The 14,714-nt window shown below is 42.6% G+C and overlaps 1 protein-coding gene across 1 annotated transcript in view; it reads left to right on the top strand.

The window, feature by feature from the left end:
• Nucleotides 1–13,291, top strand: part of sema4c (sema domain, immunoglobulin domain (Ig), transmembrane domain (TM) and short cytoplasmic domain, (semaphorin) 4C) — a 120,467-nt gene extending 107,176 nt beyond the window's left edge. Inside the window, exons 12-17 of the mRNA XM_036598422.1 lie at nt 330–445; nt 2,213–2,370; nt 4,471–4,559; nt 6,939–7,201; nt 7,893–9,782; nt 12,989–13,291. Of these exons, the coding sequence (XP_036454315.1) occupies nt 330–445; nt 2,213–2,370; nt 4,471–4,559; nt 6,939–7,201; nt 7,893–8,525 (1,259 nt within the window). The 3' untranslated portion in view covers nt 8,526–9,782; nt 12,989–13,291. The remainder of the gene's footprint in view (nt 1–329; nt 446–2,212; nt 2,371–4,470; nt 4,560–6,938; nt 7,202–7,892; nt 9,783–12,988) is intronic.
• Nucleotides 13,292–14,714: the final 1,423 nt, after the last annotated feature.

Here is a 14,714-nt window from a genome sequence, read left to right as displayed (position 1 = left end):
TTTCATCAATCCTCTCCTAATCCTTTTTTCTCTTCTCTTCTCTTCTCTTCTCTTCTTTCATCAATCCTCTCCTAATCCTTTTTTCTCTTCTCTTTTTTTCTCTTCTCTTCTCTCCTCTTCTCTTCTCTTCTCTTCTCCTCTCTTCTTCTAATTTTCTTGTTTTTCTCTCCACTCTTTTCTTCCTCTCATCTCTTCTTTTCTCTTCTATCCTTTCATTTTTTTCTGCTCTTCGTCTCGCCGCTCCTTTTCTTCTTTTCTTCTCTGACTCCATCTCTCCACTACTCTCTTTATAATCTCTTATCACTCTGTGTCTGTTGTTTATCCTGTAGCGGATGGCTGGCTGCAGCGAGTGGTCATCCTGGGGTCAGAAGCTCACGTGATCGAGGAGATCCAGCTGTTTGATTCGCCGCAGCCGGTGGACAGCCTGACCATTTCACACAGCAAGGTAACACCAGCCGGGTTTCCGTCCAGCTGCTGAATTAAATTCAAGAGAATAACTGAAATAATTGAGCTTAACTCAGTATGGAGTATAACTTCCCAGTATGGAGTTCCCATCAGCTCAGTACAGGTGAAGACAGAGTACTCAGTACAACAGAGCAGAGCAGAGAAACTGATTTATTTCATTTTATGGCTGTATTTTACATTGTAAAAGTGCCGAGACAGAACACAGTGGCAAATATAATGGCTCAGGGTCTGCAGCAGACATCTTCTGTTACCTACTGATACCACTGTTTTTTCTTTGAGAAGATAAAGTTATGTTTACGTTCTGCATTAGTAAATTGGTGCTTGGTGTCATATTTCATTTTTTATTTGCCTTTACTTTAGTTACCAGCAAATGCGTTTATCTTTATTAAAATTGATTAAAGTATTAAAATTTAGCAAAATTTCTGTTTATGTGAAGTTTGGTCATCTTATTTTATTTTCTAATTTCCTTAAAGTCTTAAGTCAAAATAGGCCTAAAAAATACCTTGATGGAAATCTAGCTACTGACCATGGAGAGAAAAAATGGTTATTGGCCAATTAGCCACAAAGGAGTAGTATTTTCCTGCAGCCGAACACCACCAATCCAGTCAGCCTCATAGCTGCAATGCAGCGACACCCAAGTGGCCAGCCTGCGAGGCCTCGTAGCTGCGGTGTAGCGTCGCTTAGGCAGCTGAACCCTCCAGTCCAGGCAGCCCCACAGCTGAAGTGCACCGTCAAACAAGCAGCCAGCCCAGGCTGCGATATCACGCCAATCAGGTCCCCAGTCCAGGCAGCCTCGTAGCTACGATACAGCGTCTCTCAAGCCGCCGGTCCAAGCCGCATCATAGCTGTGATGTAGCGTCACCCAAACAGCCAGCCCAAAAAGCCTCTGAGCCATAGGTGGAAAATCGCTCTCGGCCACTGTCTCAGTGGATATGATGGCAAACTCCTCAGCCAGCAGGGAAACATCAAAACATGCACACAAACAATACAGAACAAACGAAAAACGACGGAGCGCACGCACATTTTTAATGTATTACAAGGCATCAGGATCACGATATGTAGCAAAATAATCACAGTACTAGTATATTGTCCATATCATGCAGGTACACACACACACACACACACACACACACACACACACACACACACACACACACACAGTCACATTCCGGCACCTTCACACACACATGCAGCTTTAATGTCTCTTTCTTCCTGATCCTTATCTAATCTCATCACTCGGCTGTGTTGGCCCACCGTTGCTAACCGGCTTTGCTAAAAGTGGAACCGAGCAAAGGAAAAGCAGATTGTATTTAGAGCTGAAAATGATTATCCTATTATTTCTTCTTCTGAACATTATTTCTCTCTCTCTCTCTCTCTCCCTCATTCTCTCTGTCTCTCTCTCTCTCATTCTCTGTCTCTCTCTGTCTTCCACTATCAAATTCTCTCTCCTTTCTTATTTTTATTCTCTTTCTATTCTCTCCCCATTCACTTTCACTCACCTCTCTCGTTCTTTCTTCCATCCTTTCTCTCTCTCACTTTTCTCTCTCTCTCTCTTTCCCTCTCACTCTCTTTAATTTCTCTCTCATACTCTTCTCTCTCACTCTCTTTTCTCTCTCTCTTCCTCTCTCTCTCTCTCTCTCTCTCTCTCTCTCTCTCTTTCCCTCTCACTCTCTTTAATTTCTCTCTATCTCACTCTTCTCTCTCTCTCTCTCTCTCTCTCTCTCTCTCTCTCTCTCTCTCTCTGTAGAAGTATTTATATATAGGCTCTCGGTCAGAGGTTCTGCAGTTGCCCTTGGCTAACTGTAGTCGGTATCAGTCCCAGCCAGACTGCCTGCTGTCCAGAGATCCGTACTGCGCCTGGGACAGCGAGGGACGCGCCTGCGTACGGATCGACCTCCACCGCGGGTACGAACACACACACACACACACACACACACATACACACACACACACACACACACACACACACACACACACCCTTCTCTCTGAATCACTCACACCATCGTCCTCTGCCCCATACAACACACTCTGTACTGTAGATATACTCTTCTCTTCTCTTCTCTTCTCTTCTCTTCTCTTCTCCACTGCACTCTTCTCTTCTCCTCTCTTCTCTTCTCCACTGCTCTCTTCTCTTCTTCTCCCTTCTCTTCTCTTCTCCACTGCTCTCTTCTCTTCTCTTCTCTTCTTCACTGCTCTCTTCCCTTCTCTTCTCTTCTCTTCTCTCTTCTTTTCTCCTCTCTTCTCTTCTCTTCTCCACTGCTCTCTTCTCCTCTCTTCTCTTCTCTTCTCCACTGCTCTCTTCTCTTCTTGTCTCTTCTCTTCTTTTCTCTTCTCTTCTCCACTGCTCTCTTCTCCTCTCTTCTCTTCTCTTCTCCACTGCTCTCTTCTCCTCTCTTCTCTTCTCTTCTCTTCACCACTGCTCTCTTCTCTTCTCTTCTCCACTGCTCTCTTCTCTTCTTGTCTCTTCTCTTCTTGTCTCTTCTCGTCTCTTCTCCACTGCTCTCTTCTCCTCTCTTCTCTTCTCTTCACCACTGCTCTCTTCTCTTCTCTCCTCTTCTCTTCTCTTCTTGTCTCTTCTTTTCTCTTCTTGTCTCTTCTCTTCTCTTCTCCACTGCTCTCTTCTCTTCTCCTCTCTTCTCCTCTCTTCTCTTCTCTTCTCTTCTCTTCTCCACTGCTCTCTTCTCTTCTTTTCTCTTCTCTTCTTTTCTCTTCTTGTCTCTTCTCTTCTTGTCTCTTCTCTTCTCTTCTCCACTGCTCTCTTCTCTTCTCCTCTCTTCACCTCTCTTCTCTTTTCTTCTCTTCTCCACTGCTCTCTTCTCTTCTTGTCTCTTCTTTTCTCTTCTTGTCTCTTCTCTTCTTGTCTCTTCTCTTCTCCACTGCTCTCTTGTCTTCACTTCTCTTCTTCACTGCTCTCTTCCCTTCTCTTCTCTTCTCTTCTCTCTTCTTTTCTCCTCTCTTCTCTTCTCTTCTCCACTGCTCTCTTCTCCTCTCTTCTCTTCTCTTCTCCACTGCTCTCTTCTCTTCTTGTCTCTTCTCTTCTTTTCTCTTCTCTTCTCCACTGCTCTCTTCTCCTCTCTTCTCTTCTCTTCTCCACTGCTCTCTTCTCCTCTCTTCTCTTCTCTTCTCTTCACCACTGCTCTCTTCTCTTCTCTTCTCCACTGCTCTCTTCTCTTCTTGTCTCTTCTCTTCTTGTCTCTTCTTTTCTCTTCTTGTCTCTTCTCTTCTCTTCTCCACTGCTCTCTTCTCTTCTCCTCTCTTCTCCTCTCTTCTCTTCTCTTCTCTTCTCTTCTCTTCTCTTCTCTTCTCCACTGCTCTCTTCTCTTCTTTTCTCTTCTCTTCTTTTCTCTTCTTGTCTCTTCTCTTCTTGTCTCTTCTCTTCTCTTCTCCACTGCTCTCTTCTCTTCTCCTCTCTTCACCTCTCTTCTCTTCTCTTCTCTTCTCCACTGCTCTCTTCTCTTCTTGTCTCTTCTTTTCTCTTCTTGTCTCTTCTCTTCTTGTCTCTTCTCTTCTCTTCTCCACTGCTCTCTTGTCTTCACTTCTCTTCTCTTTTCTCTTCTCCTATTTTGACATTTATAAATCTCAAACAAAGAGAGCTACTCTGTGCTCCTTATATCTCTGTGAAGTCCTCACTACTCTGTGCTTCTTATTTTTGCTTCGGCTTTTGTCTTTTTTTCTGTCCTCCTTAACTTTTCTTATCTCTTATCTTTTCTCTTCTAATCTCTTTTAATCTCTTCTCTGTCTTCTCTGCGCCTTTTCTAATGTTCACTACTCATATCTATTTTACAAACTTCTTCTCTTTTCTTTTTTCCTTTCTCTACTTTCCTCTGTTCCCTTCTGTTCTGTTCTCTTCTTGTCTCGCATTTTTTCTTGTTTCTTTTCTCATCTTTTGCCTCTCTTCTCTTCTCTTCTCTCCCCCATCGCTCCTCTTCTCCGTATGGTTTGACTGCAGTGCTCATCAGTGTGTTGTGGATATATCTCTGATCAGTGTCTGTATCTCTCCTGCAGGTCCATGTCCACACTCACTCAGGACCTCATGCTGGAGAGGTTTAAAGCCAAAGCCAAGTTTGAAAAGCCAGTCTCCATCCCCAGCCCTGGTGAGCTCCTACTGCCCCCTGGTGGCTGAACTGTAACTGAATCTATGAATGCCACTACAGTGCAGAGGATTCTTAATGTGTTTTTGAGAATATAAGCATAAAACATTACACTGCAGTTAAAATGTGTGTCATAAGGGTTGCATGACTATTCATTTTCACTAGATAGCTGATTCATAAACATAGCCTACAAGTAAACTAGCCATAATTTACAATTCAAAGGAAAAATAAAGTGAGCTACAGGTATCAATAGTAGCCTACATTTACATGCTGCTGGAAAAAAGTGTGTTAAAATCACACTTTATCTTCTTAATGTATAAGACACACACTCTACTGTTCAGTAGAACACGTCTCATGACAACTGAGTGACGTCTTGCTAACAGCAGCCAGCAGTGGAGGCTTCGTTTTGGGGTCGTTATGCATAACAGAGGAATTCTTGTTGGATTTCAGCCGTAGTCGTACAGAACTCGCAGTTGTCATTTAACAAGCTTCAGGATATTGTTGGCTTTGTTTTTTACTGAAAAACTGCCTTCAGTCCCTTTTCCTGCATTGATTTCTGCTTCTATCGCCATCATATTTCACTACTGAACTCGGGAACTGTCCCTCACCAGCTGACAGCAGCCCACAGCGCCAACCAGTAGATATATAAGTCTAGTAAACAGCTGTTTTTAATAATATAAAACCGTTTTGTTGCAGGTATAAAGTACTGCTTCTGCTCTTTAACTACACTGTAAAAAATGGCTCATCAGGTCAACCTGTAAAAATTGTGGTACCAGCCGTTTTCTGACGTCCATGGTGTCCGCTGTCTGGTCTGGCAGCAGGTCTGGGGAGAGAGGCTACTTTCATTTTCTGCTAGGGCCTGACCCTAGACCGGGTCGTAACAGAATTCGGGGCTCGTCTGGGATCTGCAAGCAGGACGTGCTCTTGGACAAAGTTCTGAAACACAGAATTCCTTAATAAGTTATTCTAACAAATCTGATTCAATTGCTGTAACAAAAGGAGGGCAATAAAACCACCGAAGATCAAATATCAAGTTTCAAAAGAGAAAAATTCGAATGATCCAAAACTACTTACATTCACACCTCCCCCAACAAAAGAAAACTGCCAGCAAACGAACAAATACTCACCGGACAAAATCAAGAAATGAAAAAGCCCACTCTCATTGTCTGTTACGGCCTGACCCCAGACCGGGTCGTAACAGAGCTGGGGGCTTGATTTTGTCTGGTGAGTATTTGTTTTGGTTGTTTGCTGGCAGTTTTCTTTTGTTGGGTAAGAAGTACATTAACTAGTTTTATTCAACCTGAAGTTATTTGTTACTACATAAAGGGATTTTTTAGGCTGATCTGATGAGCCACTTTTTGCAGTGCAAGTAAACATAAAGAGAGTTTAGTCCGAGTGATTTTGGAGCATTTCTGTTGGTCTGTTCATCATGAAATGTTCACATAAGGTAAAGGACAGTTCAAATCATGCCGAAACATAACAATTGGAAACAAAACAAAAATGGACATGTATTTTCTTTTGGACAGTGACAATATCTCAAACTAAAATTGGACAATATGTCAAACTAAAATTGGACAATATCTCAAACTAAAATCGGACAATATCTCAAACTAAAATCGGACAATATCTCAAACTAAAATCGGACAATTGGACAATTAAAATGACCCTAGACAGAATGAAAGAGTGAAATAAAGAGACTGAGAAGAAAGAGAGAGAGAGAGAGAGAGAGGAAAAAGAGAAATAAGGAAGAGTAAAAAGATAGATGATAGGTGAAAATAAGGGTAGTGAGATAGAGAGAGGAGCGAGAGAGATTGAGAGAAAGAAGAGAGAGAAGAAAAAGCGAGAGAGGAAAAAAAGGGAGAGAAAAAAGAAAGATCATAGACGGGGAAGAGAGAGAATGAAAGTGTGAAATAAAGAGACAGAAGAGAAAGAATGAGAGAAAAAACAGAAAAACTATGATGGAAAGATAAAATGAGAAAATGAGAGAGAGAGAGAGAATACAGAGAGACGAAGAGAGAGAGAGAGGAGGGAGAGAGAAAGAATAAAAGAGAGAGATGAGAGAGGGAGAGGGGGAAAGAGAAAGGGAAAATGGAAAGAGAGAGAGAAAGAACAGAAAGAGTGACATAAGCAGATGGGGGAGAGAGAGAGAGAAAGAGGGTAAGAGACAAAGACGAAAAACAGAAAGAGAAAATAGGGAGAGTGAGGGGACAGAGCCTGAAATAAAGAGACGGAAGAGAGAGAGAGTAAGAGAGGATGGATAGAGCATGAAATGAAAAGAATAGAGGCGTTGATCAGTCTTCACTGATTGGTAGAAAACAAATCATTGAAAGTCTGAAAAACATTACGGTTACGATCTGAATCGCGTCCCGTCTCCTGTTCCAGAGCATTCCAGGCTGAGGAACGTCACCGTGGTTGTGGGTTCGGATCTGGTCCTGCCCTGCCAGCTCGTGTCTAACCTGGCTCAGCCGTCCTGGGTGCTGAATGACCGGGAGCTGACCCTGTCTCCCGATAAGGACACCGTGGGGCCCCGCTTTGACCGGGCCCTCCGCGCCCTGGTGGTGCCTCAGGCCGGAGCTCAGCAGGCCGGCCGCTACGTCTGCTTCTCCGAGGAGCAGGGGGTGAAGTTCCAGACTGAGCGCTACCAGGTGAGCTTTGATGATGGAATTTTCTGACAGATGTTTCTTTTTCTTTTCATTTCATGCTCTTTCTATCCTCTCTTACTTTTTCTCTCTCTCTCTCTCTCTCTCATTTTCTCGTTTTATCTTTCCATCATAGTTTTTCTGTCTTTTCTCTCATTCTTTCTCTTCTCTGTCTCTTTATTTTGCTCTTTCATTCTCTTTCTCCCCCCCTTATTTTAACTATCATCTATCTTTTTCTCTCCCTTTTTTCCTCTCTCTTTTTCTTCTCTCTCCCTCTCTCTCTTCTTTTCTTCTTTTCCTCTCCCTCTCAATCTCTCTCGCTCCTCTCTCTCTCACTCCCCCTTATTTTCATCATCTTTTTTCTCTTCCTTTATTTCTTTTTCCACTCTCTCTCTCTCTTTCTTCTCAGTCTCTTTATTTCACTTTTTCATTCTGTCTCTCCCCCCTTATTTTCACTATCATCTTTTTTGCCCGCCCTCCTCACTCCCTCTCTCTATCTCTCTATCTCTCTATCTCTCTCTCTCCCTCCCTTTCTCTCTCTCTCTCTCTCTCTCTCTCTCTCTCTCTCCCTCTTTAGCACTACTTTATTGAATATTACTGTAATTGTAGCTATAATTGATTCTAACATTCCAAAATCACTGCAGCTTCTGATCGATGATCTGATTCACTCACGTTATTCCGAACGTCTTCCTCTCAGGTGGCGGTGGTGGCCAGCGCTCCGGTCTTCATGGAGGTTCGCGCTCCGGACGCCAGCATGGGGCTCTTCTGGGTTTTGGTGATCACTCTGGGCGCGGCCTGCCTGCTGCTGCTCATCATCTCCCTCTACCTGCGGAGGAGGCTGAAGCTGGCTCTGGGGAAAGGAGCCGAGATGAAGCCCCTGGAGAGCACGCTGGTGTACCCCATCACGCTGCCCAAGGAGCCGCCCACTTTCGTGCCCAGCAAGATGGCCAACGACGAGGACCGCTTCTGGGAGACCGGCGCCAATTACTATTACTCCGACGGATCTTTAAAAATCGTGCCAGGCCATGCCATGTGCCCGACCGCCAGCACGTCCTCACCCAGCGCCATCCCGGGCCAGCCTCTGCACTCCCCCAGCCGGCTGAGCCTCACCAACATCCGCAGCTCGACCTCCAACGGCTACGTCCGGCTCAACTTGAGCGTGGGAGGGGAGGAGAGGGGCAGAGGAACCGGAGGGATGGCCGGAGGAGGGGGTTTGGGAGTGAACGGCCGAGAGAACGAATATTCCAGCCCGTTTAAGGAGGAACTGAGGAGGACCCTGCAGCAGAGGAGCGTGCTGCCCGACGCTAATCCCGAAGAGTCGAGCGTGTAAAGGTCGCAAATTGACCCCAAAATAACCTCACCTACCTCCCTCCTTCACGGAGAAACATCCTCTCCTTCTCTATCTTCTCTTTTTCCTCTCTCTTTCGCCATTCGACCCATTCTCTCTCTCTGCAGACGCTCCGCTAAAGCTGTGTGCTTTATTTTTTCGTCTTTTTCAACGCTAGTTTGTTTTTTTGCTAACAGCTAACAGCCACAAGCTTCTTCAAACTTAGCGACTTTAATTCTAGCATTCAGTGCATCTTAACAAAGCTGTTTTTTTACACGTTTTAAACGACATGACGGCAGGTCCGCACCCGAAGCGGGCCGCTAACTAACACAGGTACAGCTTAGCGACTGGATAACGGACCCCGACGTAGCTGCCAGTCAAGACTGCGTATGTAGCGGCGCCGCTAGCCGGCAGGTGGAAGAATACGCACTCGTTTGTCGACGTGGAACACGGCTTTCTGGGTTTATTTCACTCTTTCGCGAGCGGAGACGGAGAAAGGTGGGGCGAAGAAATCGGACAAATCAGAACTTTTTTGCGCTAGACGACAATCATGCTTTTCTCTTGGGCAGCAAACCCGAGGAGGAGAAAGTGTGAAAAACAGAAGAGAGGGGAACAAAAACAACGAAGGGAGCTGTAAACGAAAGAAAGAACAAACTGATACTAACGCAAGAGAAACAATCAGACTTTCTACACAGCTCGGTTTAAGATTTTTTTTTTTTTCTTGTTGTCTTTTTTCTTGCAGAATGTCTTGAGACTCAAAGCACTAATATATTGTGATGTTTGTAATTTAAAGACTTTTAAAGACTCTTCTTTTCTGTAATATTCAGACTGATGAGGACGGAAATGATGACGCCTGTTGGCTTTGAGTTGGAATGTGAAAAGAGATCGGCTCTGTCCCCAAACCAAACCTTTATTTCACACCCACTGTGTGTGGAATAGCTTGGGGGGGGGGGCATAAACCGTATATCATGACTGTACTGGATGTTTCTACAAGTGCATTATTGTGTGCATTTGGCTGGGGATACGAGGACAAAATGCCAAGTGAAACGAACCCATAGGCGGAGAAATCTGTGGGTGTTGGAACTTTCTAGAATGCACACTGCCTGCTAAGCATGAATCGCTTTAAATGAACTGGATACCAAACGACTTGGATGGACACATCCACAAGGATTAAAAAAGAGAGACGCCTGATTGGATGCTTAAGCAGACCCGAGGGTGGATTTATATAGCAGTAACCAAACAGAGGATGATCTGACACAGGTAAGCCACCTTAATAACGTAATGTCACCTTTGTAAACAGCTATAACCACATTCATAACATGTAATAATGCATTCATAAGGCATTATAAACATGGCTATAAATATTTATAAAAATGCATTACACATTATAGCCATGCTTATTATGCATTATGACTTGTTAACATAATACATTATAAGTACTGATCACAACAAATTATAAGAGCTCATAAGTGGTATTTGTCCGCTCTAAGTAAAGTGAAGCGTACTGTACTAAAGCCTCCTCCAGTGTTAAGAGTGAGGCTTCAAGTTGAAGTATTTACTGAAGGATTTACGGAAACACTAAAACATACATAATAAAGCGCATTACAGGCTTCAAATGTCAGAGTTTAAACTAGAGCTGCCATCAGTGTTTTACCCAATGTGGGAAAGTCAATGTACACCACCGTTAGCTTGGTATTTGTCTTTGCAGTCTCCAAGCTGGGACTGACTTCTTTGGCACTGACAGTATAACGTTATCAACACTACTTATAATGCATTATATTAACAATTCATAATGTATAATAAACATGGCTGTAAAGTGTAATTCATTTTTATAAATGTTTATAACCATGTTTATAATGCCGTATGAATGCATTATAACATGTTATAGATGTGTTTATAGATGCTTACAAACGTGACATTCATAGAAAGTGTTACCGAAAATTGTTCATCTTGGCTATCTGTCTATGTTTGAGTGCAAACCGCTAACATTAGACTAAATGCAGATAAACACAAATAAGGTAAAACATAACAACATTGTTTTGTTTTCAGTGAAGTTATTCATATCGCCGCTGTCCGAACAAAACCTCGTATCTCCAAACGACAAAAACAGTATATGTGCAACATCATTTTCCTCTAAATAAGTAATAGAGGCGGCCTGACCACACATCGCCATCAGGTTACTTGTCAATCATTGTCGATATTTACATCTATTACATCACCTCATCACGCAGCACTAGTGCCGTCTGCACGGCTTAAGGCCTCAGCGTACTTCTTGTGGAGACGGCGTTCGCCTGGCTTCAGTGAACAATATGATGTAATTGCGGAGAAAACGAACAGTCGCAGACATCATGTACATGGCAGCTGGGCCAACTCCACAGACGAAGACGCTACGCAATAAAGCCTGTGATTGGTCGGTAAAAACTTTACAGGAGAAGGAAAAACCCTACTTTACTTTTAATGTAAATCAATGGAACCAGATTTTTGTCCAAGTCATTTTGGGCCGTTTCTTTTGTTCCATTCATCATGAAATTTTGACATAATGTGAAGGACAACATGCATTTTCAAATAACGTCAAAAACTGAAAAACGACAAAAATGAAGATACAAGGTTTTGTTCCGACAGCAGCGATAAGTTGGTCAGAAAAACACACGTTTGGTTGTACTCCAGCCATAGCATGCAGTTTTTCAGCTCCACCATCAGCGGCAAATATAATTTAATGAAATGTTGATCAGATAAACTGACACATAAAATCTCAAGGTGTTGTTCGTTTGTATATTTTCGAATGCTTTTCAGACAAATAAAAAATTACTGCCCATAAATTAGATAAATAGTTTTACATATTCTTTTCTAACATACATGAAACTTTTGCACAGTGCTGTATAAATAGTTGTATACAGTCAAATGATGTTTTCTTGATTTTCTAAATAAAATTGAGTTAACACGTCGTCTACAGAGAACACACTTAAATATGACATTTTATTTTGCAGTTTTAGTGCACAAGTTTAACATATTGGAAAAAAAAAACATGAAATACAAAACACAAACTTTGCCACAAGCCATGTTTTATTTTTCTAAATATGTTACATTAAGCAAATTGACAGTAATTGTGCATTAAAATGTGCAGAAGTGTGTCTCTGTAGAGGATGTGTTCACTTATTTATGCTCAGAAAATCAAAAGTGATTTAACCAGCAGCGAAAAACTCAACATTCGCACATGACAGTATACTTTCAACATCATTTTCCTCTAAATAAGTAATAGAGGCGGCCTGACCACACATCGCCATCAGGTTACTTGTCAATCATTGTCGATATTTACATCTATTACATCACCTCATCACGCAGTCCTAGTGCCGTCTGCACAGCTTAAGGCCTCAGCGTACTTCTTGTGGAGATGGCGTTCGCCTGGCTTCAGTGAACAATATGATGTAATTGCGGAGAAAACGAACAATCGCAGACGTCACGTACATGGCAGCTGGGCCAACTCCACAGACGAAGACGCTACGCGATAAAGTGTGTGATTGGTCGGTAAAAAAGAGGCGTGCCATTAAACAAACATGGACAACTTTGAGGAGCTTCGTGTTTGGCAGATACACTAATATTTCACTGTAAAAATGCGCATATCGCTGCTGTCGGAACAAAACCTCGTATCTCCATTTTTGTCGTTTTTCAGTTTTTGACATAATTTGAAAAAGCCTGTTATTCTTTACATTGTTTGTAAATTTCATGAAGAATGGACCAAAAGAAATGTCCCAAAATGACTTGGAAAAAAAGTCTGGTTCCATTGACTTACATTAAAAGTAAAGTAGGTTTTTTCCTTCTCCTGTAAAGTTACCATTTTGGAGATATGAGATTTTATTCCGACAGTAGCGATATGTTAAATAAACAATGAATATCTCCTAAATGTAGGATGCTAAGTCTGTTATTCGGTAGTTCTAACTAGCACTAAGCACCAAAACATACAGGTTATCTTATATTTAGGTTCACAAGAGGGCGAGGCTGAAGTTGGCGTCCTCTTCGGCAGCTTCTTGTTCGAATTTTCCCGTTCCACCTTAAACGGTGTCGGTATTCTGAACTCAAACATCGCCACAGTTAGAACTGTGATAGAATAGTTTTCCAGCAGTCATGAAACTTATAATAAAATGCCATAGCGTCACGTGGAGCATCTGCGGCAGACGATACGAAACGACAGAGAGTATGCGAGCTTCTAAGGCGCCTTCAGCTTCGCACAACCGTCGAGAATTTAGGCCTTAAGTTTCTAAAATGTTATTTCAAACTGACAAAGCAGCTATTCTGAGCAAACGAGGTGTTCCCAAACTTTTGACTGGGCCATAAAAATGAGTTGTTATTTCAGCTGGGACCTGGTTCAATGGCGGTTTGTGGTTTGGGAGGTTTTGGGAGGGTTTTGGGCAGCTTCAGCGACTCAGCACTTCCAAAAGAAACAAGGTGTGTTTTTCTCTCCCTCACAGGGTCTCCGTATCGCATCCGAAGCTTCAGGCTGGCTCTTGCCGGACGCGGCAGGAGGACGTTTTCTTATTTATACTCGGACAAAGGAAGTGAAGGAGATGGACGTTGGTCATTTGTGTAACTCCAGCGCCGGAGAGGTACTACCACGGACAGCGTGGGTGTCTACTTTGTTGCATGAGGTGCTGCAGAGGCACCGTAGCCCACCTTCTCCACAGTCACCACTGCTGAAACGTTCAACTTCAACAGATCTCATTCATGGTTGAAAGTCTTGAAAGAAACATTGCGATTTTTTTTTTTTCTTCTTTTTTTTCTTCTTTTTTTTCTTTCCGTTCTCTCTTTCGCCGTGCCTCTTCACCTTGAGTTAAGCCAAAGTAGACTGCAGATGTGTTTTATTTTTTCTTCTAACCATTTCTTTTTTTCTTATTTTTTCATTCCATCTCTTTATTTAAGTCTGGAGTCCGTCCACTGCACAGAAAAAGAACTGCTCTGTGGAAACTTACTGAATATTCTCTTTGTTATTAATCTCTTTTTGATGGAAAAATATATATATATATATTTTGTGGCATGACAGCTTTATGATGTTTTCCAGCAGCTGTTGGTTCTGTAGCGATATCTACCATCGTCCATTACAGGAGGGAACTAAAGATATGGGGTAAAAAAAAAGAAATGACCTCTATAGTGCTGGAGGTTTAGCTGTCAAATCAGTTTTCTATTTCGTTCGTTCTTCAATCCGCCTTGCTTATTGTGCGCAAGGCAAAAACAATTTCTCAGGGTGGGGCTTTTTGACTTTGTGAAATAATAAATAAAGAAAGAAAAAAAACCCTGTGCTAGCTACAGGTGGGAGTTTCACTAGTCGTTTCGGGTTAACTAGTTATGATTTAGTTTCATGAGAACAAATCTGTCTTAAACGATGGAGCCATACGGCCCGGTTTATTGCTGCATTTAGCGAACAAGAATCTGAGAACAGTTGCTTTGAAGGCCAGTGATTGGTTGAGGTTGACATTTCAAGCTCAGTTCACTGGATGACGTTACCGGAAATACACACACGGAAACTTTTCCTGCTAACAGTAGCTGTTTTTCAGTCTCTGTACTTCCTAACTGTACTGGCAGAAAATCAGATTTACACTGTTTACACTGTTTTAGGCTTGCTTTGTTATCTGTAACCCTGCGTTCACACCAGCAGCGACTTTTCGCCTCTTGTCGCCTAAATCGCTGGTCGCTCATCGCCGTTGGTTGCCATGGTTTCACTGACGCCAAGCACAAATCAGATGCATTCTTGCTAAAATTAAATATCCTGGTGAGAAATCAGTTTTGTGCTTATTTTATTTAATCCCTTCTGTGCAGTCAGTTTGCGAGGAAAACAGTATTTGGTCTTTGCGATTAGCGTCTATCTGCAGCGAACAAATAGGAACAGTTATCTAGGAACCAAAAACAGAGTATACTGTTTCACAGTGGGGGAGATAAAGTGCGTACAATGCTGCTGAGTGCTCAGTTCCTATTGGCAGTCGCCACGGTGCTTCGCTCCTTAAAGTTCAAATCCACCAGAGCCGGTTTATGAGGAGCCTGGCCTCTTCCTACTTCCCCTGTTATATAAAAAACAGGACTGCAGAACAGCAGAGGGCGCCCACGAGTGAGTCCTCAATGAATGGGAGTAAATTGAGCTCAACGAAAAAACAAAAAAACGAAAAGCTAAAATAGTTTCTAATCACTGAACCAGAACTTTCCTTC

Source organism: Colossoma macropomum, unplaced genomic scaffold (genome assembly GCF_904425465.1).
Source record: "Colossoma macropomum unplaced genomic scaffold, Colossoma_macropomum, whole genome shotgun sequence".
NCBI classification, from domain to species: Eukaryota; Metazoa; Chordata; class Actinopteri; order Characiformes; family Serrasalmidae; genus Colossoma; species Colossoma macropomum.
Note: the sequence above shows the minus strand (reverse complement) of the source record. Positions and strands in the feature narration are given on the sequence as shown.